General features: G+C 39.6%; 1 protein-coding gene across 1 annotated transcript in view; it reads left to right on the top strand.

Moving 5' to 3' along the window:
• FAM189A2 (family with sequence similarity 189 member A2) overlaps nucleotides 1-19,902 on the top strand; it is a 26,669-nt gene extending 6,767 nt beyond the window's left edge. Inside the window, exons 3-12 of the mRNA XM_026035845.1 lie at nucleotides 5,485-5,595; nucleotides 7,361-7,489; nucleotides 8,007-8,114; nucleotides 8,232-8,365; nucleotides 13,191-13,320; nucleotides 13,923-13,998; nucleotides 15,643-15,654; nucleotides 16,465-16,605; nucleotides 18,229-18,518; nucleotides 19,666-19,902. Of these exons, the coding sequence (XP_025891630.1) occupies nucleotides 5,485-5,595; nucleotides 7,361-7,489; nucleotides 8,007-8,114; nucleotides 8,232-8,365; nucleotides 13,191-13,320; nucleotides 13,923-13,998; nucleotides 15,643-15,654; nucleotides 16,465-16,605; nucleotides 18,229-18,518; nucleotides 19,666-19,872 (1,338 nt within the window). The 3' untranslated portion in view covers nucleotides 19,873-19,902. The remainder of the gene's footprint in view (nucleotides 1-5,484; nucleotides 5,596-7,360; nucleotides 7,490-8,006; nucleotides 8,115-8,231; nucleotides 8,366-13,190; nucleotides 13,321-13,922; nucleotides 13,999-15,642; nucleotides 15,655-16,464; nucleotides 16,606-18,228; nucleotides 18,519-19,665) is intronic.
• Nucleotides 19,903-26,587: the final 6,685 nt, after the last annotated feature.

Genomic DNA, 26,587 nt, shown 5'->3' with positions numbered 1-26,587 from the left:
CCCTTCCCTTCCCTTCCCTTCCCTTCCCTTCCCTTCCCTTCCCTTCCCTTCCCTTCCCTTCCCTCTACAGTTGTTTAGATGTTGGCTCTATGATGTTCTGTACTTTATAGGAGCTGGCTCCTTCCTGTCTACTCCTGGACTTTTCACAGGATCTTAAATTTTATTTTTAACTAAAGAAATCTAGCTTATATCAGTGCTTGTTTTAGTATCTGTGCATCAAAGATAACTGACATCTTTGAATCTTGCTGCAGTAGCCAGTCTCCAAACTTTTATCTTGATTTATGCTAAGCCAATGTACTGAGTTTATGTTGCGTTCTCAGGTGATACTTGGAGCCATACATCATGTTCTGGTGAATGCAGAGGCATTCTGCTAGGGAAGCGTCCAGTCCTTCTCAGTCACCTGTGGATTGTTTGCTGTCCTGTTGAATGTGCTTTCAAGTTCAGTACCTAGCAATACAGACTGCTGTACTTGCAGTCAGGAAATCAGCAGTGCAGGTGAGATAAACATAGCTCTGACACTCAGCTTTGTGGTTCCACTGTTTCACAGCATAGTCATAGTCATTACAGGTAGGGTCAGGTTAACTTAAAAATTATGTAGTTTTGCTTATTTTGCATGTTCAGTCCAAGAAATTCATTTCACTTTTATTTAAAACTTTTTTTTAATGAAAAGCATTAGTATTTTTTTCTATGACAAAAATATTCTTTCATTGAAAATAAGAACAGATTAGAATTCAGGTTTCTTTTATTCAAAAGATCTTTTTTTTCAGTTAAAGATTTGAATCAAAATCATTTTCCAAAAATTATCTAAAGTATTTCCTAGCAGCTTTTATATAAAAATGTATAGCAAGTTATTACCTTCGTGATATCTGCACCTTAGCTTGCGTGAATTTATTTGAGATCTAAGGTTTAGACCTAAATACATAGTACTAGTGCTAGCGAAGTGAACTTTCATAAATTTTAGCTAGGCATGCTCATCACTGCTAGCAAGAATACAAAGCAGTGTGAGCCAGAGTTGCAGATCTTCACCTTAATTCTGCAAATCTCATCCTGGCCACATACTTCTTAGTAAATGAAGTAATTAATTTAGTCAATTAATTTAGTTTAGGTGAGAATTACTATAGCCATGCACATTTTTCTGAGTTTTTAATAGTAGGGTAGCTGAATGTTAGCATGTTCATTCAGATGAATATTTCCAACCATTAATGCAAGAAGCTATACTCACTGAAAGATCTTGAAGTCAAAGTAAAAAATGAAAGGAAATACTTTTAAATATGAAACACTAAAAGAAATCTTACATTTAGCTGAACTCTGTTTTCTTCTCATATTTTCCTTTTTAGGTATTATCTTTTACCATCTTCTAGTTCATTTCAAGAGTTCTAATGATGCATTTAAAGTATGATGTGTTTTTTTCTGCTAAATAAATGAATTTGTCATCTACTTTTATGTAGCTTTTTTCTTTTTCTTTTTTATTTTTGAGAGAGAATTGTATTGCAGGTGAGACACAATAAGTGGCCAATTGAAACTAAGCAGGGTCCATAATTAATACTGAGCTAGTTATTGGTGCTGTACATCTAGAGGAAAATTAATGCATTGATTTATCATTTCCTAGAAGTATGCTTATATATAAATGTAGGAAATAAAAGAACTATGGAGCAGATGCTTTTCTTTCACATGCTATTTAAGTGCCTGTCTGGGTGACAGAAGGAATTACAAGATCAATAAATTACAAGAATTAATCTTCTAAGTCTGCCCTGCCCCTGCTGCCGCTGAAACTAATGGCAAAACTCCCATCAGTGATAGTGGCTTGATTGGCTGAAAGCATTTAGACTGAACCCTGAAAGTGCATGATGATATTTTTCCTCAAAAAAAGTATCCAAGCAATGCCTTAATAAAAAATGTGTCTAACATCAGGATACTCTCTGATTTTCTGTACTTTAATATGTGTGCTTCAAGGATTTCTGCAGCTGCCTGCACTGCTTGCATATCTAATGCTGGAAAGATTTAAGGGCAGTGGGCCAAACCGATGCCATAATTTGTCTTGTTTCTATTTTAGTCAACTAACTTAAGACCAATTACCTCTGGTTTTGCTTTTAAAATAGCATGTTTGTCTTTATTAATGTCTTCCATACACAGGCTTTTTTTTTTATACCAAGCCAGTTTCCCCTGGCTTACGTATGGGTGGAATCTTCATTCACTGTGATAGAAAGTATTCTTACTCATTTTCCCTTGTAGGTGGATAGTTGTGGAGAAGGCATTGAGATTTGTATGAAGGAGAATATATTTTCTGAAGTAAAACTGTGAGAAAAGCATGATGTGTAAATTATGACATTATAGCTTCCAAGAGCCTTGTCTCATATAGAAATTAGGAATTTTCTTCTGTTTGGATAATTGTCCCTGGACTGTATGGTGAGGTTTATAACATTTCTTTCCTTGAGCACTGACATTAGCCTAGATTCTGCAGAGGCTTTTGTTTTGTTTTGGGGTTTTTTTTTTTTTTTGCTTATTTTTTGACCAGATAGTTCATACATATTTCATTTTAAGCAATTAAAAGATACTTTGCTATAAAATTGTGAACCATGATCTGAATCTCCAAGTCTATGTTAAAAGATTCTCCCACCTCTCTTTCTTTGCTTTTTATCTTTGCCATAACCTATATGTCATATGTCTAATGAAAAAGTAAATTTGAAGTAAGGTTTTTGTCATAGTTTCATCATAGAACTGATGAAATAAGTGATGCAGGAGTCATCACGATGTCTGAGCCTAAGTCCTGCCTGCTATTCTGTCAACACYTCTGGTGTTGTCTGTAAAGAAATGTGGATTAATCTCTAGGATATTTATTCATATAAGGGTGCTTCTCAAAGACACATTCACTGCTTTAATGGTTGTGTTGTAGTCTGTGCTAACATGCTTTGACTGTGTTGTTGGAATCCTTGTGAAAGTGGTGGCCAAAAATACTGTTCAGTAAAGGAGCAGAAGGAAAAAGGATTTTGACTTCTTACAAATTCTGCTAAAAAGTTATTTTCTTGTGTTAGTAAATGTGATAGTTCTGGTCATGCTAATGTCTATTTGCAGATTTTATATGGAAGACTTGTTTTTAGTTTCTTACTTTCCACGGGGATTTTCCACGGGGATTTTCTGGGTAATAGGTTCTGCAAATAGACCATATATATAACAGAAGGCAGACCAAGGGTTCATTTTTGTACACTGTTTATTAGAATATCGGTGATACACAAATTACCATCTTGCTTTTGCAACTGTGTAAGAAAAATATTACTTTTTCTTCTTTAGATTTCACTTGTTTCTTTAGGAAATCTGTATATTTTTTAGCCAAGATTTTGTACACTGTTAGGAGTGCTGAAATTATTTCTTTTTATAATGGAGTATCCTGGACTGTTCTTGTTTCTACAGTAATTTCCATACCAAAGGAAGAAAAATAATATATGAATTTGCTTCTGTTCCCCAAATCTCCTCTCCAATCAGCCTTGTCTTATGATTTTGGTAAAGTAACTTCGTTGCTCAGTACATCATTATCTTTATCACTGAAAGAAAACCTTTTGTTTTCCTTCATCTAGGTTCTTGAGATTTGAATTATGAAAATGTTTTACATTGAATCAACTTCAAAGTAATTTATAAAGCTGACTAGTTTAAGATTGATAATGTCCTTGGTTGAACACAAAGGAAAAGTAACCTCTGCATGAAATTTTCATGTTCATCTCCTCCTCAATTTTCTAGAAGTAATTTTATCTGAAAGGTAACTGAGATACTCTCAATAAAGATCATAAAAAGTGGTATTGATTCATCTAAGTGCTGAGCAACAGAGTCATTTCAAAAAAAGATTAACTTCTGTATTTATATGAAAAGAATGGTTTCTAAAATCCATACTAATGTTAAAAATTATTGTCTGTCATTTTATGATGTTTACAAAGCTGTGTGAAAACATACTGCTCCTCTTAATATTGTTTTCAGTGTATCTGATACAAAGGAGTCCTCTTACTTTTCAGAGGAGTACTGATAGCTCTGTTAATATTTTTTTTTTTGAGGTTAAAGCCTGCTTTATAATATCATGTAATATGATAATATCATAGTCACCCTCTCTAATGTCTGCTTGTAATGGGATGTTGTAATTTAGGGAATGGACTTCAAGCACTGAAAATACTGTACACAGTAATGCTCTTTGGCTGTCGGCCATTTAGGATTGATTTTGTTTTCCTGAACTTCAGTAAACAGGGTCATAATTGGTGTAACAGTTCTGATTTATTTATAGTCCAGGTATATAAGTAGTAAAGTATGATACCTTAGCCAAAATCATTTGAAAAGCTATTGCTGTCTTTGTCTTTATGAACCTCTTGCTGAGGAATCTTTTGTAAAAATTAGCTGGATGATAACTAAGCCTGTTCCTCATGCAGTCCTCCTTTTTCTGTTTTTTGTGTTCTCTTGCATTTTTAATTTCGATGCAAAGGAACTGGAGTGAACAGATAGCCAAGGACTCTTCGGATATGAAGGCCTCTTACTTGCTTTGTGGGATTGTGTGCTTGAAATTTTAAATGTGTCAGGATGGGAACCTGTTGTATTTATTTATCTCAAAGTACTATTCTCACTTATAATTTTCTCATAAAGTACAGAAAAATTTTGCACATATGGCAGTAGAAGTTTTTGCATGTGTTTAAAATCCTATTCTAACTCTCATATAGGCCTAACTTCTAGGATGTAAGACTCTCGATTAAGATAGGAGTTTTTACCTACTGATTCTGCTTGTCTTGAATTTCGAATATTTTATCATTTCTGCCATTGTAGCTCTTTCAGATATTTCTAAAACTGAAAGTATTGTTTAATTTATGAATGGAGTTGTTTTATGTCTAGTAGTCAGGATAAAATATAATCTTGTAAAAAAGGGCTCTGCCATCGCTGTATTGTGGCAAATAATTTTCAGTAGTTTATGCTGCAGATCAAATGCATGTCCTAAGATGTTTCCTTTTAGGTTTATTACTGATCTAGAGGTGTTGAAAGATGTGCTGGGTGGAAAGGTAGCGCATACAGTGGAAATCAGTGGTATACAATGCAAAGTTTCTGTTTGCAAATAGTGTTTTCCACCTATTGACATGTCTTCCCCTTCATTGTGATTCTGACATTATAGGATAGCTGGATGGTTTGGACAATGCTTTTGAAATTTGGTAGAAAGGAAAAAATATTCCTAGAATATTCATACATTTTGAAGTGGTCTGGAACAGGAGGGAAAAAAGTAATCTCCATCTCACATTTTGTAGGGGCTGGAAAATCTATACTTTTCAAAATTGCATATATTTGCTTCCAATATGTTTTGCAAGATAAGAAGGTAATAATTTACTAAGTTAAGAGTGTTTTGAAAATCACACAGAAAGGAACTGTTATCCCTGACACAGGAGTTTGACTTGCATTGTTACAGGGTCCTTGAGACCGTTTCATCATCCTGTTCTCAGTGCTGTTAATTTTGTTTTGCTGTTTCAGGTTAACCTGTTTGTTCTGCTGTCTGTTGTCTGTGTTCTTCTGAACCTGGCTGGATTTATACTAGGATGCCAAGGTGCCCAGTTTGTGTCCAGTGTACCCAGATGTGATTTGGTGAGCACATATGGTAACTCACACGTATTTCTTGACAACATGCCACATAAGCTCACCAAGCTAGGATCACAAAAAGTGCTATATGCAAGGATAAAAGCAGTGGATGACAAGAGATTGAAAAACAGCTACGGTATGGTGGGAAAAAAGAAAACTGATTCAACTGTAGGGTCACTTAAAAATTGTGAAGAGATTCACTGAAATCCATAACAATACTTCTATTATCTGTCTCTGTAAACTTACTTTTTTGAAGTGGGGCCTTTATAAGCTGTTGACCTCCCAGAATGAAAGATCTCAAATGCTATGTTGTGAAGGTATTTATTATTTTTTAGAAGACCTTGCTTAGTCTAGAAAAAGTTTTGTTTGATATCACTGGTGGTTGAGCTCTGTTTTCAGGGTCTGATTACAGATGTGATTCTCTGTGAGGCTCCTTAATCAATTTTATGGGGTCATGAAGGAAGGAACTGCAAATATATCTTCAGAGAAACCCTCTTGGTGATATTATACACTGATTTTTAAACAACAATCAGTTACAGAACCACTGTGAAAGTTTTATATCATTCCCCAAAAAGATAAGCCTGTTGAATAAAAAGCTTGAACAGGTACTGTTAACTATAAAACTGCTCTGTAAGTGTAGTCTATGAGTGGGATTCTTCTTTTCTCCTGGGGTATACATCTGGTTTAAAAGAATCATGTTCATATCATAAAGCAAGAACTATGAGAAAAAATAAGGAAGATCAAAGCATACTAGATTGTCAGAATATTTCTAATGGTTACAAAGAACACACACAAGGAAGGGCAGAAGACAAAAGATTTTTCCTGGTATCTGATGAGGTTGAAAAATGTCTTATCATGAGCCGGAAACAATGGAATATTTTAAATTAAATTTAAGGATAGAAGATTATTCAGTAATAAGGATGATCATGTTTTTGGCATGGATTTGAAGAGCTTTAAGGATTAAAGGAGCAGGGAGCATCCAAGGTTTGCAAGGACTTGACTGTCAAGATTGGCCCAATATCTGAATATATTGAAGCAGCATTGAAAATTGTTAATTTTAATTCAGATAAGATTATTAGATGTTCATAGAACATCAGTAGTCATCTGTGCTTGGAAAGACAGGACAAATCCAAAAAGTGTTCCCAGAATTGTAAACTGTTTCCTAACCTGGTGAGTACAAGGTGTGACACTGACTATGGAGTTTCTGAACAAATAGCAGTAACTCTAGATATCCAAAATGTTGAATTTTTACCTGAAAACTAAGATAACTAAGATGCTATTTATGAAAAAAATGCAAATAGTGATGGCGTGCAAGCATAATCATTACTGATTTGATTGGGATGAAATTATAGTGGTGGGTGTCATTCTAACCTTAGAAGTTCGAAAATATGCCCATGGTTCACTCAAAGAGAATAATGTATTCCAAATACAGAATGGTTTATGCATCAGTCAAAGAAAGAATTTTCAAGTTTCTCTGAAATTAGAGGTGTTTGAATACTAAGATTGTTCAGTAATTGGTGCAATTTTGATTAGAAGTGTTCTATTCAAATGTCCTGAAATTATCAGTAACATTGATTTGCAGATAAGAAGTATGTTGAATACAGTTGTGTAATGTGTAAGTCACTGGCATAGAAAATTGTAAAAATTTAATTTTATAAGAAGTCTTTGATTTGGTCTATTTTGGAGTCAAAGATACAGTATGAAGCATTAGTTCTTTATGGTGCAGCGGAAAGTTTTGCATAAAACAGCTAATAAACTTTTTTTTTTGAAGTTGGACACAGGTGAAAACAAGATTTGTTTCTGCTGTGAAGAATTTCATCCAACAAAATGCACAGAAAAGGATAATGCACTGAAACTATACCCAATGAAGTCATGCAGTGCTGTTCATCTTCTTCTTAAGGTACCTTGCATGTACTGCGCGGAAAGGTCACTTTGATAATGTCCCCTCTTGTGCAAAAGTGCAGTGCTGAAAATATTGCTGGTTTTACCATAACAAATTATTTTACTTCGTTGTGAATTTGTGCTCAATCCTTTTTGCATTATGAACATCTAAAATAAAGCTTCCGGGTGACATCATTTTCAAATATAGAAGTGTTGTAGCATTTCCTTTAATGGTATTTATTCCACATCTGTGTTTCCTACAGAAAGGGTATATTTCATGGATGAGTAGACGGGCTATAAATCACARCCATAGTATCTCAAACCTTTCTGTATCTGTATCTGGACTCACAATAAGGCAATGAAAAGTATTACAAGTTGTTCAAATATTAGAAACGATCTATCCAGAGTACTGCATCATGTACATAATTAAAAACTAATTGTTATAGATCCGTGTATTTTTCTTTTTTTTTTTTCCTTTGATAGTAACAAATGGCTTCATTTAATCTTCTAATTTTCATAATTTCCATGTTTTTCAGAAAGTTCTCTTTGCACTCTGTGCCCTGAATGCACTCACCACCACCGTTTGCTTGGTAGCAGCTGCTCTTCGTTATTTGCAGATATTTGCAACTAGAAGAACCTGTGCAGTAAGTGAGTGCAGTGCACTGCCTAACAAAAAACGTAGTGCTAACAAAATTGAACAATTGTGTTAGTGCTTTCTGTTATAGGTAGAAGCTTTGTTAAYGGAGGTTGTATTTGATTAGGATGAATCTCATGTTTCCATGGAAGAAACTGAAGAACAAGGTCACATTTCAGATCCTGAAGATTTCATACCACCTGTGCCACCTCCTTCATACTTTGCAACATTTTATTCTTGTACTCCCAGAATGACTCACAGGTAAAGCTCTTCCTTTATTCTTGAGTCTTTGGGAACACTTAATTTAAGACACCTTAACTTAAGACAAGTTTCAGTGTAATTAACTGAAAAATATTCTCTACTTAAAAATAAACCAAAACAAAAAAAACTTTGTGAAAGACAAATGTCTTTACCAGAGACAGTGAAAATACAGTACATCTGACAGGTATAGTCCTTATACACCTTAGATTTAATAGAAACTGATCCTGAGTAAGACAAATACCACAGCATCACATGGCTAGGAATTTGTATGATGCCGTCAAGACTGTGAAAGGGTGAAAACTGAACCTCAGGCCTAACTTCTTGGCAAAGCTTTGACAGCTGAGGATCCTAAATAGCAGTCTGGTTCTTCTGTTCCAAAGGCCTCTACTGCCAGAACAATACCACTTCCCCGCTTCAGTCAGTGAGAGCTGATTAAAGGGTGTGTTTTTATAGTTCTGTTGGGCCAGGTAATCACTACCCTCGTCTTAGTACTTGAGAAGGCTTAGCCACASTGTGAGCAGTCAGACTAAATTCATACTTGCTGTTGCTGACAATCTTCTCAAATTATAGCTCTAGGGTAGAGGAGAAATACAAGGTAACAAGGAAGAAATTAAAATTTCAGAATCAGAAAAGGGGATAGTCACATGTCACTGAAATTTTCTCCCCTTTGAATTCATTATGACAGAAATGAACTTTAAGGAAGAAGGATTTGGAGAAGGACGAAATAATGGTTTTGTGTATTTTCTTCTGAGTAAGAAGAAAATTCTTCTATGGGAGATATTGCTTTATTTGGTGTAACTGCCTCATGGAACATTAAAATATAAGCTCAGATTTTGTTTTTTGGGAAGCAGGTTAAAAAACTTGTAGTTTGACCGTTAAGAATGAAACTATTATTTTGCACTACTGAGATTTCCTGCAATTCATTGTTGAGTTCTAGGTTTTGTCCTTTTGAAAGTATACGGAGTGGTTATGCAGTGTTCACAGTAATTTGAAAATGAGCTTTGCTTATTAGGGTATGACTTAGGTGAGTCTGCATTGTCCTGCTGTGAACACCTGTGGACAGTCTTTGGTTAAAATATTGTAATGCTTAAGTAATCTTTTTATTGTAGAACTGTGTTTATAACTACTGCTTTCTGCATGCTCGAAGAATGCAGAACTGTTTTCTTTTCTTTTCTTTTTTTTTTTTTTTTCATCAGGAGTACTGTGTATGACCTGCAGTTAATTACAGCTTCTGTTGTGTGTTTACCCAGGAAATGATAACATCGTATAGAAATAGTTTTAGAGTGAGCAAAGTGATCTAAAACTCAGAAGACTGAGCTTGAATACCAAGCTTTGTTACAACTACCCTATTTGAGTCTTGCTTCAAGCTTTTAACATGCTATTTATGAAGACAGTGTTTTTTTGAACATTAGCTATTTGTTCAAATATGTTTATTACAGTTACCCTGTTTTAAAATGGGTCTGTCGTTCTTTGCCTGGCATGTCATTCTCGATGGTTACCTTCCTGACCATGGTATTTCTCTTCGTCTATTTTCAGCACAGTGGGGGCTGTACGCAGTATTTAAGGCTTCTTTAGGATAATAATGGATAACCACCTTGACTTCTGCAGCATTAAAATATGTAAATGAAGGCAATGTAATTCCAAAGTCAAGTCACTTGTTTTAAAGTGGCCAGGGTAGGACATAGCAAGGGAGAAGTTGAAAGCAACAGATGGACTTAATTTCCGTTCTTGGCAGATGAGGAAATATGACTCACCCTAGAATGGATCCACAGTGTCCAACTGAGTGACTTACATGTGACCTGGCCTTTTCTCTTCCAATCTCCCCGCACATCTCACTCCCCTCCCTCTCTGGTCTATGCCCTGAGTGTCGACCTCTGCCCATGCCTTTCCGTGCTGTACTGCTGTGACTGCAGCATCCAAACGTCTCTGCAACAGGGAGTATTCAGAGCTGCACTAGGGCTCAGAGCCACAGGACTACCYGTCTGCAAAGTGCATCTGGGCAGATTAGAAAGCAGATATATGCTTAGGAGAAAGGAAGCATTACAGTGAGCAAAGGATGTGCCAAGGACGTGTTTGGCATGGGCCAGTGTTCTCCTTCATTCTCCCAACTGCAGGGCCAGAAGCATATACGAGCATGGACAGTTTGTCCATTATTCATGGAAAATCTTTGTATTATTCAGTGATAGATGCAACAAACTAGTGTTACTAATGTCCACTTAACTCCTATCTCTATCTTATTATTTTATAATAGTAAGTTTTTGGGTTGTTTTTTTTTTTTGCTTCTTAACTGGCAGAACAGCGTGTATGGTTACAGAAGAGATTCCACATGGGAAAAAAAAAGTGTTATTGGCATATGGGTTTGCAAGGAGACTCCAGTCTGGGCACCAAACCAATTGCCTGGGTCTAGCAATTCTGTCTCAGTTCAATTTGAAATATTAGCTGGGGATTAGAAGAATTTAAGCATTTGCTAAAATGTGAAGTTAATTCAAATCATGTATCCAGCAATACAGCATGTTCCTCAGATTAGGCCCATGCCACTCAGACAGGTGTTTCACAGCCATCACATGTGTTTACTGCTGTTGAACCTTTAAAGATTCTGAGGGGCCAAAGTCCTGGCACTGCTGCTCAGCGGTGTCCATAGAAGATAGGTAGGGGATGACAAGGATGGGCTTCTTCCCTCTGTTGTCCCAACCGGCACAGGCAGCATAGCATCTTACCACGGTCTGGAAGCATCCTACGCTGTCTACACCATGGAATACACTATGGAGTTCCCTGAASAAACTTGAACTGCTGTTCATTTGCTTCCCATATCATCATCTCAGAAAGATGCAGAATATTTCTTGTTCCTGCACACCTGCTTGTTTTTTGAACCTAATGAGTCCTGAAAAACAACACTGGCTATGTACTCTGTAAATATTTTCTACCTGCAGTGACTGAATTTTGATATCATGAGCTAAAATCTCAGAACCTAAGTCCTAACCCTGTGCTACAATTGCTGGAAAGGGAAAATAATGGGGAGGATTTAATTTGGTGGAGTTGGAATAACTGTCTAGAGGAAAGGTTAGATGAATACTGCCCACTCTTTCTCAATTTAATTTCCATGACTAATGCATGAATTTCTCTTGCTTACATAGAAAGGGCAAGTGGAAATTAAAAAGTAAAGAACAGACTGACAAACGCATTCTGGAACAACTTTTATATTAAAGGAATGTTTTTTTGGTTGAGTGTTCTCTAATAAAATTTAATAAGTTACAGTTCTTGGGTGCAATTTTAAATTTTAAGGTGTGATTAGATCAGGCATATTTAAAAACAAAATAAAACTCTAAGGCTCAAGAAATGTGTAGTTGTGTAGCCTKTATGTAAACAGATTCAGCACGTAAGTGGAATACTTGAATACTGCGAAGAGGTGGGGCCAATGAAATACCAATCTCTGTTTTTCTGAAGAATCTGGGGAGTCTAGGGACTGGTGAAATAGCTGAGCTAAAGTTAAAACATGACTTACTCCCTCCAATTTTAAAATTATTATCCAGATCTTTCATTTTGTTTGCCTTATACTTCTTCCTGAATTATCTCCCTTCCTTGATCTTGATCAAAAATCTTTCCCGGTTCTTCTTTTGCATGTTGCATTCCTTTCCCTCTAAAATGAGCTTCCATAGGCATTTCCATTCCCTTTACATTTTCCTCTCAGCTTGCATAAAGAAGATTTTCATCTTCCTCTAGCCAGCGTTTAGTGAAGCCCCGAACTCTGGAAGAAGGGACTTGCTCTCATGGCTGCTTTTCTTTGTAGAAGATCCACAGTTAGGGATGGATGGGAGCTTTAGTTGGATCTGGAGAGCAAGGCCTGTGGATTCTGTGTCTTGATTGAGGTTCTTCTGCTCAGTACAAAGCCAGTACCTGCTCAGGTATTGGCTCCTTTCCAGAACAGCTTTAAATGGAACTTGAAATGTAAGTTTCTGTAACCTTGGTAGAAATGGAGAAGGTGAGGAGTAGTTGGAGCTTGATGAAAAGTAGGTAAAGACTTGTGCAGTCTGGATCAAACACTTCACTGAAAATTTTGTCAGAAAACTCCCTTTGGTGGCCCCCTTGTCAGTCACAGCACTTTGTTCCAGTGTTAAATGATGTAAGATGAAAGTGTTGTCCAGTTTTCCAAAATGAGTTTCACCAGAGACTGGACTATTTTTCCCTCTTTCAGAGCTACTTACTAAAAGGAAAATGATATATGGAAAAAGCCCTTCAGGATTTCTGCTGTATTTAAGGTTGCAGAGAGCTCTATATTAAAAACCAGAAAGTAAGATTAACAGTAAAATACATTCATCTTATACTGTTCTGAAAATTAACTGTAATACTCAAAATATCACAAAAGTGGACTTAGTTTGGGTTTGTTGATAGCTATGCAGCAGTATCTGAATGTAAAACATAATATCAGAAATATCTTGAATTTCAGTTGTTTTTCATGTAGTGGGATGTATGAARAAGATAGAGGCAAAAAAGTCAGACCTATCTGGAAATCCCATCCATGTTTGAACTGTGCCATTCCCGACTCTTTGCACAATAAATCCAAAATGGGTTCCCAGGTGAAGTGCTGCCTCAAGATGTTTTGTAAAATCTTGGTGAGCTCTTTGAAGAGGCACCTTCTGAGGAGCCATTTCCTGACTTGTTCTGCAAAAATTCTCTTACAGCTATTGACAAATTCATTAGCTTTGATTGAAATCTCAAAGTCTGAGTTGGCACAGGAAAGCCAGTGGGACCCTGTAGCTGATTGATTATGTATTTCTGCAGGTGAAATTTGTACTGACAGAGTAATTGTACTTGTTGTTTATCCTAGGATGCTTGGATCTGACGTGATTCCATTACCACATATTTATGGAGCTAGAATTAAAGGAATTGAAGTGTTCTGCCCCCTGGATCCACCTCCTCCTTATGAGGCTGTGGCGAGCCAGAACAGCTGTGAGCAGGTAGAGTCCAGAACCATTATTTTGTTTTTTTTGCTGAAAGGATATGGTTCCCTCAAGACACAGTAAATGTCCATCAAATTTTTTCATTTTCATTTTTTTCACTTAAGAACAGCAGGAGAATGCATTTGGTTAAATATCTGGGATCACGAAAAATGGCACTGAAGATTTCAGTTAATAACTCCCCTTTCAGTTAAGATGTTTTTCGTAGTTGTGTGTTGTGAAAGATGCCTAGGGAAAATTTTATCTGACCGTGGGAAATACAACAAAACATGCAGTAGAGGACACTATTTCCTGGTTGCTCTGTAGGACTGTTGCATCAACACCTTTTTACCTCTATCTTGTCCCTATGTGCCTCCCATGTGGGACAGCATCAGGATTTTTCCTTTATTTCTGTTCACTGTTTTTTTCCAGAAAGTATTCAATAGGATAAAAAATTGGCTGATGGTGATGGACACTGAATTCTAAAATTCACTACCCTTAGTGTATTTAAATGAGTAGCAGTTGTTTTGCAATAAAGCAAAGCTGTTCACTTTGTAAAGTGTATGTTACGGTTCTTAAAAAATCAGTCACCTTTTTCTGTGTACTTTTTGATTTTATTCTAGGAAGACGCACTACAAGTAGCTGTGGTAGAAGTTGCTATTGATTCTGTGAACACAAGTGATAGGCAGGCCCCTCAAGGTAAAAGATCATTTACAATTTTTTTAAAGAGTTCTACGCAATCCAAATGATTTCATACAGCAGCAGCAGCATTTCTTTCTAAAACAGCCTCCATGTTGCATGTTAGAGATACAGAATCATGATTACTTTGGAATRGTAGGATCAATCTCTAAAATTCAGAAAAGTTATTTGCTTGTAAGATAAAATGTATGGACTTGCAAAATATCTTGCAAATAATAAGATGTAAACTTATTTTCTTTTTGTGAGAAATAGTGTCCAGTTCCAGCGCTCTTGTTTTGTTTTATGTACACATTGGTGCCTGTGGACATTATGTTGCTGATATAGTAAGAATCAGAATTAAGTGTTGATATATATGGGGCTTCTTCTGTTATCCAGCCTGCACTGGAAGAATTTTTAATGGGTGTCTGCATACAGCGTATGGCAAGACCACAAGCAGAGGCCAGACCAAACTCAGTTCAACATTCTTTTCAGAAAACCTTGTTATCTTCCAGAGCTGTATTCAGCCTAGCCCTTCTCCTTGTTGTTGTGTACACCTGCAGTTAAAACGTAGTTGGCTCGCAGGTAAGCGAGAGGCAGTTTTTCCAATACGTCCATGGCGAAGAGGAAAATCATCTCATCTACTGTAATCTTCACGTTAACCTGCCCTTTCAATGCAGATTGCCCTTGGTGCAGCAGATGGCTCTGTGAATGTGTGCCTACCCTGCGCAGCGTTCACAACGTAAGGACACAGGGAGTAAAGACAGATACTAAAAATGTAATACAAGAAAATAAAGGTCATTGCTTCACTGGTTGAAGTGGCCCTATCAAGTAATGGCAGGAGAGAAAAAAAAAAAAAAAAGATTATTTTCATAAAGCCGTATTTAATCAAGAAACATTTTTTTTAAACTTCCTTAGTAAGGAAATCAGATTGCCTGAAACTCTGAAAACAAACATTTAGAGTCTTCTAATGACCAGAAAGAAAATAAGAAGACAAAGTCTATCAGAAGACTGATAGGGCAAAGTTTAATCTCAGAATCTTTTTATAGACAAAATTACCATTTCTTTCTCTGTGTGCTTTGACTACAAACTGAAAAAGGGTGTCAAACACTAGCTTACTGATAAGTCCTTAAGGTTAAAAAAACAAAAAACAGGAAAATAAGATTACAGAAGTGCTAACTATGGTGAATGAAAATCTCTTTAAAAAGAAAAAAAAAGTATGAGAAATGTTGTATTTAAAAAACATTTTCAGAGACATAAATATGCAGGCCTGAGCTCATGTGATAAAGTACCCCCTCCTCTCTATCTTGTAAACTTTCTCTCTTTCTCCCCATTTCTCTCCAAGCTTTCTCTCTCCATTTCTTCTGCTCTGAATGGTTTGTAAAGAGCAATTTAAATCTTAACATGGCTGCTAAATTCAGATTCAATGAGAAAGTAAGCATTTTAATTACAAAAATGAATACTGCTTTTTCTGAATGCCAAAGCAAAGAATTTAGGCAAAGAAAAAGCTCTGAACAGTGTCTTACTTTATTTATGTTTATGGAAGGACACAGAAAATGAGCAAGTATACTAGAATCATATCAGAGTAAGTTCATTTTAATGTTCTGTATAATATACCATTTACATTAATTTTTTGTTCTTGCTTTTTCTTTCCTTATACAACATCAGCCGCCATCACACGTAAGTACAAAAATAGGCTTAAGGAAAATAGTTTCACCAGTAAAATGGAATCACCTCTAYCATTGTTTCAGTTGACAAAATGTCACTGCCACCATCCTGGCTTGTACCAGGAATAGAGCAGCCAGCAGGTCCAGGGAAGGGATCGTCCCCCTGTACTTGGCACTGGGGAGGCCGCACCTCGAACCCTGAGCTCAGCTTTGGGCCCCTCACTACAAGGAGGACATGGAGGTGCTGGAGAGAGTCCAGAGAAGGGCAACGAAGCTGGTGCAGGGGCTGGAGCTCAGACCTTATGAGGAGCAGCTGAGGGCGATGGGTTATTCAGTTCGGAGAAGAGCAGGCTCAGGGGAGACCTTAGAGTGCTYGATAACTACCTGAAAGGAGGTGGAGGTTGAGCTCTTTTCCAGAATAACTAYAGATAGGACCAGAGGGAATAGCCTCAAGTTGTCCCAGGGGAGGTTCARGTCAGACAYGAGGAAGAATTTCTRCACAGAAGGAGCGGTGAAGCCTTGGGACAGGCTGCCCAGGGAAGTGATGGAGTCACCATCCCTGGCAGTGGTCAAGAAAYGTGTAGAGGAGGCAGTTAGGGATATGGTTCATCAGGCAGGATGTTGAAGGGCTTGTGATGGGACTCGATGATCTAGAAGGTTATTTTCGAACCATAATAATTSTATGATTCTATGACTTCTTTAAGGAAGAGGAGAAATATTTAACTGGAGGAATGCAGGAAAGATGAAACAGGTTAAAAAGAATTCAAGCAAATCTTTATTTTATGGTCTGCTTTACTCTGACTTTTATATTACCTTTACTCAGGCGAAGAAATTCCTAAGTCTTCCAGCAGAGTGAGCCTTTCACCTTCAAATGAACACACAATGCCTGCAGCCAGGAGAGCCTTCCATCCCCTGCGGAAGCGATGCAAAAGTGACCCTGTCCTGCACTGCTTAATGCCTCAAGGTGACTTGGTCTTTCTATAGCAAAGCTTCTGTCTAATGAATTCTAACAAGGACATTATCAGAAAGGGTAGCACCATAATCCTACCATGTGACTGAATCAACCATTCTATCCAACAAAAAAGTTATATTAAACCAAACTTTATGATTCATCTCATCCTTCTCTTCCCATCTTAGCCCACCTTCTCTTCAGGCTTTCACAGGGTCTGTCTTCAGTATTACTTTTTTTTGGGAGAGGAGGGATAATGAGGAAGGTCTTTTCCAGCCATAACTAGTCTATAACTTTATAATTCTAAGAGATGAAACTTGGGATATTCTGTGGTAACTTCTAAAAACACTCAGGTACATGCGTTGATGCAAACAATTAAAATCAGCTTAGGTGTGGAAAACAAAACAAGCAAGCAACAAAAACTAAGCCAAGGAAACACCCAGATGGGCACCCAGTGATGTCTGTCATAGTGCTCTGGAGGGGCCAACGACGCTTTGCTGTGTTGAAACTGAYGGTGTGGCTGCATCATTTTGCTGACAGTCTTAGTCAGAACCTGCCATCTTACTAGAGGGCTCTGCAAGGCCCACAGTAGTTGGCGGTACTTTTGTAGCACGCAAAAAGTGAGTGGAGAGGAGGCATGTGAGTAATAACCATTTGTTTTGAATACTGAGAATATGCCTATATGGATTATCACTTACTGTTCCATGGAGTCGTTTCCCGTTTTGTTGTTTYGCTTTCCTTCTGTCAACCTCCCATCAGGACCGCCGAGAATCTGCTGCTGAAGGAGTAGCTAAGTAGAGCAGAGCCCACTCATAGCCGTGAAAACAGAGCAGGGTGTTGGGGAAGGCAGAGTCCCTCCATCRGAAGCAGTTGGGCCCTGCGGCTCAGTGTGTAACGGAGATATAGATAAGGTCTGTTCAGCAGTGGAGGTGAAAGTGAACTAGGCAGCTACTGCAGAAATGGAAGTCAGCTCCTTTTGCAAGAGAAGTTGGTTCAATTTTGTTCCCCCGCCGGGAAAGTTTGGTGCTCCTGATGTTGTGCTTGGCCTAATGCCAACCCTGCAGAGCTCCCTCAAGGACTCCCTGCCACCTCTGGCTTAGCCCTCCCACCAAGACATTCTGAATTGATTTCTTTCTTCAGAAAGAAAATAAGTTTTAAATATTAATTATTTAATATCAATTATTTATAATTTGAGAAGAAATTATTTCYACCTAGCTTGTACTCAGTACTCTTTACACAGATAATAACTGAATGTTAGTTATACAGTAAGATTGTAAAAATAGCAAATTGTATTCAGCTTACTTATTGTGTTACTTTATGCCAATGTTAATGCTACCTGCTTGTTTCAGCTGCAATCAGTCATTCTGATGAGAAGCARAAGGAAACTGATGTACACAAATGGCAAAACTTCACTTTCACCAAAATGTTCCTCCAGACTTTTTCTGACATACAATATGAAGATTTTTTTTTCTCCAATAAGTAAATTCAGTACAGACTGATTAATAACTGCCATCATGATTGTGAAGTTTTATTGGTCAAACTGTGCAGCAGATCATTGCTAGATCAGTTCTGGAATCTCTTTGGATGTGTTTATCAGTACTTCTCAACTGAAATACTTATTTTGATCTTTGTTTTTAGGTCCAGTGCTAAGCTGTGAGGCTGCAACTCAGACTGAATTAAAACCAGGCCTTGACAYGGTCACTTTGCGGAGGGGTTTGAGAGCCAGGGCGCCAAGGGCAAGACCCCGCTCTCTGATAGACTATAGGTCCTACATGGACACCAAGGTGCTTGTGGCTCGCTTCCTGGGGCAGGCCTCGTGCAGCGTGACCCCCGACGTGCACGAGCTGCTGGAGAGCATCAAGGCCGTGCTGAAATCGGACGAAGAGCACATGGCAGAAGCCATCACCAGTGCCACCTTTCTTGAGCAGGTAGCTGTATTACCTGCTTTCTTGAGCAGGTAGCTTGATGTGATGTGCAAACCAAAGCTGTCCTTGCTCTGGAGGGCACATTTCTAGACACGCGCCAGCTCCAAATGCCTGAGCCCAGTTTAATTTCATGAGTATCTGTGTACATTCACATCTGGGAATGCACAAGAGCCATGAAGTCCCAAAGGTCAGGCAAAGTTTTTCAGAAGACTGAACAGCATGTATCCTCAGAATTGAAGGAGATAGTCCTGTGTGGTGCAATCATGAATGCAAAGGAAAAAAGGGGAAAAAAAAAAAAAAAAGGCAGTATTGCGCATATATAAGGGGGATAAGGAGGAGATTATTACAAAACTTTTATAATTGTAAGCTGTAAAGAACAGATGAAAACAGTAAAATTTTCATTTAAAAATCCACAAAAAACTTTTTTTTTTATGGTAGGTAGCCAGAACAAATATTAGTCTTATTGCTAAAGGGAAAAAAAAAGGGTAATAAAATAATGTGCTTTCATTAAATGGAATCAATATTTAAAAGTTTAGATAGTATAAACTTTGTCTAAATGTCTGTATGACATACAGAGCAGTTGGAAAGATGAGGTGATTCGGTGTGGTTACAAGTCATTTGCTAGAACGTCTGTGTTTGCTTTAAGTTCTCACAGAAAACCCCAAAATTATAATTCGGGTTCTGGAAACAGAGATTTTGCACTGCTGCCATCAATGTAAGCRTAACTAATTTGACCTACATGGCTGAAACACTCATCCTAGGAGTTTCTTAAATCTTTATTATTTGCCTTGGAGCAGGTTTTCACTCTAGCTGAAGCTTGTTCCTGCAGTGGCTTTTGCAGGAAGCAGCATTTGGATTCCTACTAAACAGTCACTGACACAGCCAGGCTGGGGGTGAACGTATTCATGTGCAGCCTCGTGGAAAGAGACGGCGAGACAAAGCAGCACTCCGTGTCCTTCCCCACAGGACTGCTTTTCACAGACCTCTTTAGCAAATACCAGTCATGTGTCCCAAATTAACAGGGCATCACTTAGATTTTGGTTTTTTTATATAGACAATAGTCAGGCTAGCCTTTATGTTTTGGGCAGGAAGCTGATGCAATGGGGGGGGGAAAAAGAAGAACCTGATTTTACTTTTTTTCCTTTTAAAGGTGATGACCCCTGCCCAGCGAGCAGTGCCATGGAGGGCCCATATGCTGCCTTTCAGACACCAGCCTGGGTTGCTGCACCTGGAGAGCTGTGGTGACCTGAGCACTTTTACACCAGCTGAAAGTCACGTAGCAGAGAGAAGGGTCCAGGGTCTCGAACAGGAGCGGCCGCACAGTCTTATTGGAGTTGTAAGGGAAACTGTGCTGTGAGTTGATTTCTGTTTCACCGTAGAGCATTAGTGTCAGACATGACAGACCTGCGAACAGGAACGTCATTTCTGACAAGTAGGTAGAAAAATGTGTCACTAATGCATTTTTTTGTGCCCTCCTGCTCAGACTCTCGAGAGGAAACTCACTCTACAAAACCTCTTACAGTTTCCAAGGTGGCCTTTAACATGGGCTGTTCAGATGCAGTTACCATGTGGCGATACAGTACTGTTCCTTTGCACCTTTTTAATCTCACCATGTAACATGCAGTTGATTTTGATACTCCTTTTCCAGAGACAGGGTGCAGGATTCGGTGCCTTCACTTATGGGAGGTGGGTCGAGAATAGTTCTGCCTGGGTGCAGTCTGCATCTCACTGAAGAACACAGGCCAGAGGCAGGGCCTGTGCTTCTGTGCTGTTGCTTGCTTGATTTTTAGCAGTTTTTTTTTTCCTAGCAGAGGTGCTTCTTAMGTATCAGCAGCCATCCGTGCTGAAAGCAGTTACCATTCACACAGTCATCTCCAAACAGGCAGGTCTCCTGCTACTTGACGTGGCTTTGGCCAAAGCCCCCCRAGGGCTGCGGCTCCCTGGCTGCAGGTCAGTGCACGAGCCAGGTGCCTCAAGCTGCAGCTCGTTTGTCCAACTCAGTTCTGTATGTATGCTGCTACCTGGGAATACACTGCAGTGCTTCCAAAGGCAGGGATCAGGCACACTGTGACTGCTCCCGAAACTGCCCGTAACCATCCTGCTGATTTGCAGAAGGCTACAGTGTATTCCTGTTGCTTTAGAGATAAAGCTTCATCTAACAACTATTAAACAGCTTTCCTACTGAAAAAGATAAAGCTTTAAAGTGATTTTGATTAAGCTTGCTCTGAAGGAAAAACCGTTCATGCARTTTGATGCATGAAAGATGATAACCTGAGTAAAATAAAATGTTTCTCTGCACTCTGAAACTGGTGGATTTTTCTTCCGTGTCCGGTAAGGCACTGTTTTTTTTCTTTTTTTTTTTTAATCTTGTCTTGAGGGACAAAGGGGAGGGACAAAGCAAAACAAATGCAAAACAGAACATCCCAGAACCTGCTGCTCCACTGTGGTAGCTCCTTCCTCAGCTCTGTTTGTTTTTTGAACTCCATTACTGTTAACAGATTCCTTTTACACGCRTCTTTTTAAGTAGGAGTTCTTTCTGATCTTCAAAAAGATTAACTTTCTTTTCTTAGTTTATTATTCCCCCTCTAAAACTAGGCTGTTAAAAAAAAAAAAAAAAAAAAAAAAAAAGAATTATGCCCCCTGGTTTGCAGTGCAAACTGCTCCAGTAGCTTTTAACAGGTCAAGACTGGTTTTTGGCTTAACATCCAGTATAGCTCCCTGTCACTTCTGAGTTATGTGTTAGGTAGGTAAGGCAGGTAAATGCTTCAGGTAAAAGGAAAAAGTAAAAACTGTATTCAATAAACTATTTGCTTATTGTAGCAATTAACTTCAAATTGAYAGAGTAATCACTCCAGGACAAGTAAAACACAATTACTTACAAAACACAGGAATCAAGCTATTGCCTAGGTAAGCAGTTCCCCTGGGGAGCTGTAAAAAACAAGCCTGCTGAACCAGTCACTCATGCTTTAGAAGACAAGAGGAAAAGCCAGATGGCAGCGAAAGCTGCCAGCCAGGGAGCTGGGCGCAGCTTTGGAGCGAGCGCCGGCGGCTCACGGCCCTTTCAGTCAGCCAGCGAGGCGCGTCCTGCCCTCCGCGTCCTGCCCTCCGCGTCCTGCCCTCCGCGTCCTGCTCTCCGCGTCCTGCCCTCCGCGTCCTGCCCTCCGCGTCCTGCCCTCCGCGTCCTGCTCTCCGCGTCCTGCCCTCCGCGTCCTGCCCTCCGCGTCCTGCTCTCCGCGTCCTGCTCTCCGCGTGCAGCCTGCAGCCTGCAGCCACACGGGCTCCCTGCCTGCAGCTCCTCCCTGCACACGGCAGCGCCGGAATGCCGCGTTTCCTGGACAGCGCCCAGGCGGCTTCCCTAGACAGGCTCCCTTCTCTGCCAGCGACTCGACTGCCCTGCTGGCTTCGCACTGCAGTCACGGTCTCGACACCTCGAGGGGCCTTAACTCTGTGTGTGGTGCGTCCTGCCCGCCAGCACCACGGGCTAACTCCGCAGCCCCTTCCTGGCACCTGGCTATGGATGGGTGTTCTCCGGCACAGTGACCGCACAACAGCAAACACTGCAAGACGGGAAACAAGTTACCACAAAATAATTCTCTCGCAAGCTAATGGCTTTACAAGATACCAGACAGACTACACAGAACAAAAATACTGCAAGCCCTGGGGAAAATAACGGAGTCACCAATAATCCAAGAAGATGTAGTAAGTTTTTTAGCCTAAAGCCCTGAGATACCCAGATGCAGAAGTGGCAACGGAGCCAAGGCTCCCCCTCATTCCAGTCATAACTGGAATCTTAGCGAGAGACRAGAAAAAGGACCTAAGCACATTTAATACTATTCCTGCTGCTCTAAACCATGCACCGCTTTCAAAAGGTACAAGATGCTTAGCAGCTAACTAATCMTCACAACATCATACTGTGCCACTAGCGTAACACAGGTCTTCATTAGCAAGGAACTTCTGTACACGAGGAGCTTCGCACACAAGCTCCTCGCAGGCTGTGAATGGCAGATGCCAGTGCAGCCCTTGGCTAAAACAAAGTTATTTTCATTTACTTGTGTCCTCCCCCTGCATCCTCGCATAAAAAGAAAAATTACGCAGATCTCTCTGATGAGAACCAGTCTCCCACTTGCACCTTCTCTTCATTTTTTCTTTGCTTTGTCCTACCAGCTTTATGAGCTACCTTATGTTCAAAAGATAAATGCCTTCCCTCCACTCCATTTCCAAATGCAGTCTCATTTGCCTTGCAGACAGCTTTAGGAACCAGCGAGAAGACTCCCTTCACCAGCAGYGCTCTCAGACTCTGCCAGGTCTTTCAGAATAAATCATACTGATGACCTTCCGAGGAAAATAACAAATCCAGAAATGGTAGTATGACAWAAAGTACTTTTAGTAAAATCTCATTTATGAAAAAGGTGTGTTTAAGATGATAATTAATCTTAATGAAGCAATGAAATGACTTTTCCGTCATACCGAAGGTGTCTTTAAATAATATATTTGTGGAAGACTCAAACATGGTGATAGTTAACACAGCAAAAACTGGAATGCAACCTAAGATACAGAGTAAGTTTCATTTARGAGCAGCTCTTTCATTTATTACCTGAAAATAATGCTGTTTTAAGAATAAAGTTAATAGCACTGGTTCACATTTGCAAACATATGTGTACTGTTACTCCAAACTAAGTGACAAAGAGAGAAATACCTTCCAAGCATTCATGCATTCAGTGTCGGCAAGGCAAATCCCAGGCTAGTGCCAGCAAACGCTCAGCCTCATCTGAGGTATTTTTGTTTTGAATTTTATTGTTGCAAATCTTACAGACATTAGCGCTCTGTTAAATAAAGGAATGTAGCACAGTAAATACACCACAACAGAACAGCTGGCCAGAGCCCCCTCCCCCCAACAACGACAACCRAAAAAACAATTCCTCCTCCGCTCCCCCCCCAACCAAACCACTGCAGCTTTATTAGAGAGGTCAGAGACCCGTGGCAAAAAACATCAGCGGAATTACATTCAGTAGATGTGCAGTATCAACATTCCAGGCTCACATATATTTTTTATATATATTTATATTTATATAGAGAGATCATTGAGTTAAGTGTTTACAAAGAACAATATTGTTACAAATACAATACTATACTTTTCCCAACGCTTTACAATAATTTCTATTCACCCTCTTTACAGAACAATAGTACAACTTCATACTCTAGGTACTGTGCTAAGTATGTACAAGAGATCTCAACCACATTGCCATCTTCAGAAACTTATTATTTAATTTAGAAAACAAACAAAAAAACAGCAAACAATTCTGGAAATCCCAATAAATTTGAACAAGATTAAAAAAAAAAAAAAAGCATGAAATTTGTCAATAAAAAAGTGTAAAGGATATTTCATCCTTAATGTAAACATTGAAGAGTTCATTAGAATGTATGAAGCAGGGAGGAAGGAAAGAAGAATTTCAGGGCAGTCACTGAAGAAGGAATGTAAAGCAGCAGTTTGTTCTTGGAATCCATAAAGAATTCACACACATAAAATCTAACAAAAGGCTGCACTAGTCTGAGAAATGCCAACTCTCCCTGTGAGCTCCCTGCTCCTGAGACTCCTTCCGCCCGCAAGCCGAGGTGGGAGCCGTGCTCCGGAGCGCGTGCGCCCCGCGCACCTCCGGCGCACAGCACGTCTCCGGGTTGGAGAAATCCCGCTCCGACGGCGCGGCCGGGACACGCAGGGCCTGGCTGGGCTCGGAGCCCGCGCGCTCCCGCTCACTGAGCTCTAGGCACCTATTTGTCACCTACCGTGAGAGAACTGGTTAAGCACTGACGTGCCAGTACGAAGCGTACGCTTCACTGCCGAGGTAATGGCCTTGTTTTCAAAGACGCAGTTGTATCATCCCCATGTATTTTTGCATCCCCAAGTATTTTTGCATGTTTAGGGCTCCCTGGTCACTCTGTGGAGTGAGCGGAAGACCCTGCTGCACGAGTTGGACAGAGCGACAAACGCAACGAGAGAAGCCGAGGGCGTAAACATAGCAGGAGCCAGAAGTGCGAGAGCTGCGTCCTCGAGAGCCTGCTGAGCTTCCTCAGGCAACTTACGTAAAGGCTGCACTGTATATAGTCCTCTGAATTGTACACGGTTATATATCATATTTACATATATTACTATATATAGAAAGTTCTCAAAAAAAAAAAAAAATCAAATGATCCTCATAAACCAATGCCTACAGTTAAACAACATACAGGTCATTCACTATCTATCCGCATCAGTCTGGTAGCAGAGGTAACTACTAACCTTAAATACTAATATCACTCTCTTGTGCAATCTGCCATTCCAAGATTGGAATTAAATTATCTAACAACAAGAACTGCAGTAAATCAAGTCATTCTACATTAATATCACACTAAAACAGCTTCACTTACTACAACAGCGTGCGCACTATTCCATCATCTCCTTTAAATATTTACTGCCCACTGAGATGCAGAGTTCATTCGYTCACCCTGATTAGCCCATGGATTCCCATGATTTCCACAAGCCAGGAATGCACCCCGGCGACAGGCGAGCACGCAGTGGCTCTCACCCACGGAGACAGGCCGGCGCCGTGTCCGTCATCTCCGGGCATTCCCTACGGATTCCCTAGCAATCCCTAGCATTCCCTAGGGATTGCTGCCTCGCTGCGCGCGGCTCGGCCCTCCCGCGGCCACCACGAGCATCGCCCCACGCAGGGCAGGGGCTGCAGGGGCTGCACGTGTCTGTGTCCCCCACTCACATCCCACTGAGCCTCCCTATCRTGGCCAGACACCCCAGAAACTGTCCATTAGGGAAATATATAAACATACACATACATATATATGCATACATATGTGTGTGTGTATATATATATATATATATCTATCTATCTCAAGGCATTATCCTGGCCTAATGCGTGACTCAGTTCTGGTGAAAACATCAGTATTCAGTCCTGGTGAAATGTAACCACAGAGAAGGAGATGATTTCGTCTTGCTTGGAAGAAAAACTTCTGCTTTTTTAAAAAAGAAAAAAAAAATCTACTTATGGCATGAAAGTTAGAGGCCTATCAAATGCTAAATTTTACATATCCCCATAGTATATTGTCTTCAAACAAGTGCATATAGTACACACAAATATCCTTTAAGTATCATATATATAGAAAAAATTAACATATAGCAAAATAAATAAATTTATTCCACCTTACCTCTTCCACTGTTATCTATGTCATTAACTAAAGAAAATGCTGATACAATTAGACGGATCTTTGGACAAATATATATGTTAAAACTGGCTCAGAGAACAAAATTACTCAGAATGGTATGCAGATCTCTTATATTCAAACTTCATAAATAGCAAGCAAGTTTTAAAAATGTCTATGTACACCGGCACACTTCTCTGTGTGCACAAATCTGGAAGCAAGAGCCTAGAAAAAGTGTAGCTACTCAGGACAGCCCCCCACTATCTTCCTTGTAGGTATTTAAAGGTCCTTCCCCCAGCCCCATTTCATTTAACTTCCAAAATAGGCGGGGGACTATAAAAGACCTGTTGCATTTAGGAACAAAGTAGAAGAAAACGAGGAGACAGAAAGCGGGGGTGAGGAGGGGCAGCTGTAGGAAACACCTCCCCAAAGGACTTGGTGTGAGCAAGGAAACTGCAGCGCATTCCAGCAGGTCCCGGATACTGCCTGGAGCTCTGTTATCCCGAAGAACTGATGGCTGAGGGGAACTGAAAGGTGCTGCGTTTGGGCAGGTGGTGTCACCACAGCAGCACCTTCTCGTTCTTCATGAGCACGTGATCCTTCACCCACGGTGAAACTTACCCTTTCAGAATCCTGCTTTCCCTACAATTAATAATGGTTAACACTGAGCTCAGCGCTGGTAGGGAAATAGTGGAAGAGAAGCAAAGGAACACGCGTGGTGTCCAAGACAGCTCTACAAAGACACTATCACTGTATCTATTTGGTAAAGTCAGCTTTCCTTCAGCAACACTTACTCATGTCATCAATTATAGCCACAGAAATAAAACTATGTAGCATAAAACACAGTTAACCCTTTTCGTGAACCCAGCTGTGAGCACTGC

This window comes from Nothoprocta perdicaria, unplaced genomic scaffold (assembly GCF_003342845.1).
Source record: "Nothoprocta perdicaria isolate Ctin4 unplaced genomic scaffold, notPer1 scaffold_168, whole genome shotgun sequence".
Taxonomy (NCBI): domain Eukaryota; kingdom Metazoa; phylum Chordata; class Aves; order Tinamiformes; family Tinamidae; genus Nothoprocta; species Nothoprocta perdicaria.
The sequence above is the reverse complement of the archived record's forward strand: the minus strand, read 5'-3'. Positions and strand labels throughout refer to the sequence as shown.